This window comes from Cucurbita pepo, unplaced genomic scaffold (assembly GCF_002806865.2).
Source record: "Cucurbita pepo subsp. pepo cultivar mu-cu-16 unplaced genomic scaffold, ASM280686v2 Cp4.1_scaffold008479, whole genome shotgun sequence".
Classification (NCBI taxonomy): domain Eukaryota; kingdom Viridiplantae; phylum Streptophyta; class Magnoliopsida; order Cucurbitales; family Cucurbitaceae; genus Cucurbita; species Cucurbita pepo.
This window is the reverse complement of record NW_019654392.1, coordinates 1-476: the sequence shown is the minus strand read 5'-3', so window position 1 is coordinate 476 and position 476 is coordinate 1. Positions and strand designations below refer to the sequence as shown.

At 40.1% G+C, this 476-nt stretch overlaps 1 protein-coding gene across 1 annotated transcript; it reads right to left on the bottom strand.

The window, feature by feature from the left end:
- Positions 1-30: 30 nt before the first annotated feature.
- Positions 31-472, bottom strand: LOC111787270 (18.5 kDa class I heat shock protein-like; the record flags this gene model as incomplete). The annotated part of the gene is made up of 1 exon (XM_023667332.1): positions 31-472. A coding segment is annotated over one exon (342 nt), but the record flags the coding sequence as incomplete, so codon positions are not given.
- Positions 473-476: the final 4 nt, after the last annotated feature.

The window sequence follows — 476 nt, the reverse complement described above, 5'->3', positions numbered from 1 at the left end:
ATATTTTTTTTAATTAAGAAATTTCTCAGATAATGGTCTAAATTTGGTTATTTATTAAATAATTTTTGATAATTTACAAATTCAAAATCGGGAAGACAATTTTCATATTCAAATCCAAATGTTCGATCATTCAGCCAGAAATTTCAACGGACTTGACATCCGTTTTCTTTTCTTCCGCCTTCGGAACAGTCACAGTAAGAACGCCGTTCTCCATGGATGCCCTAATTTCTTCCATTTTTGCATCCTCCGGCAGCCTGAATCTTCTCTGGAACTTTCCACAGCTACGCTCAATCCGATGCCAGGTTTCGTTCTTGTTCTCTTTCTCTACGCTCCTTTCGCCGCTGATCTGAAGTACTTTACCGTCTTCAATCTCCACTTTCACTTCCTCTTTCTTCAATCCAGGCAGATCGGCTTTCATTACATGAGCCTCTGGCGTCTCCTTCCAGTCTACACGAGTGTTCATCAGAGCCGAAGTT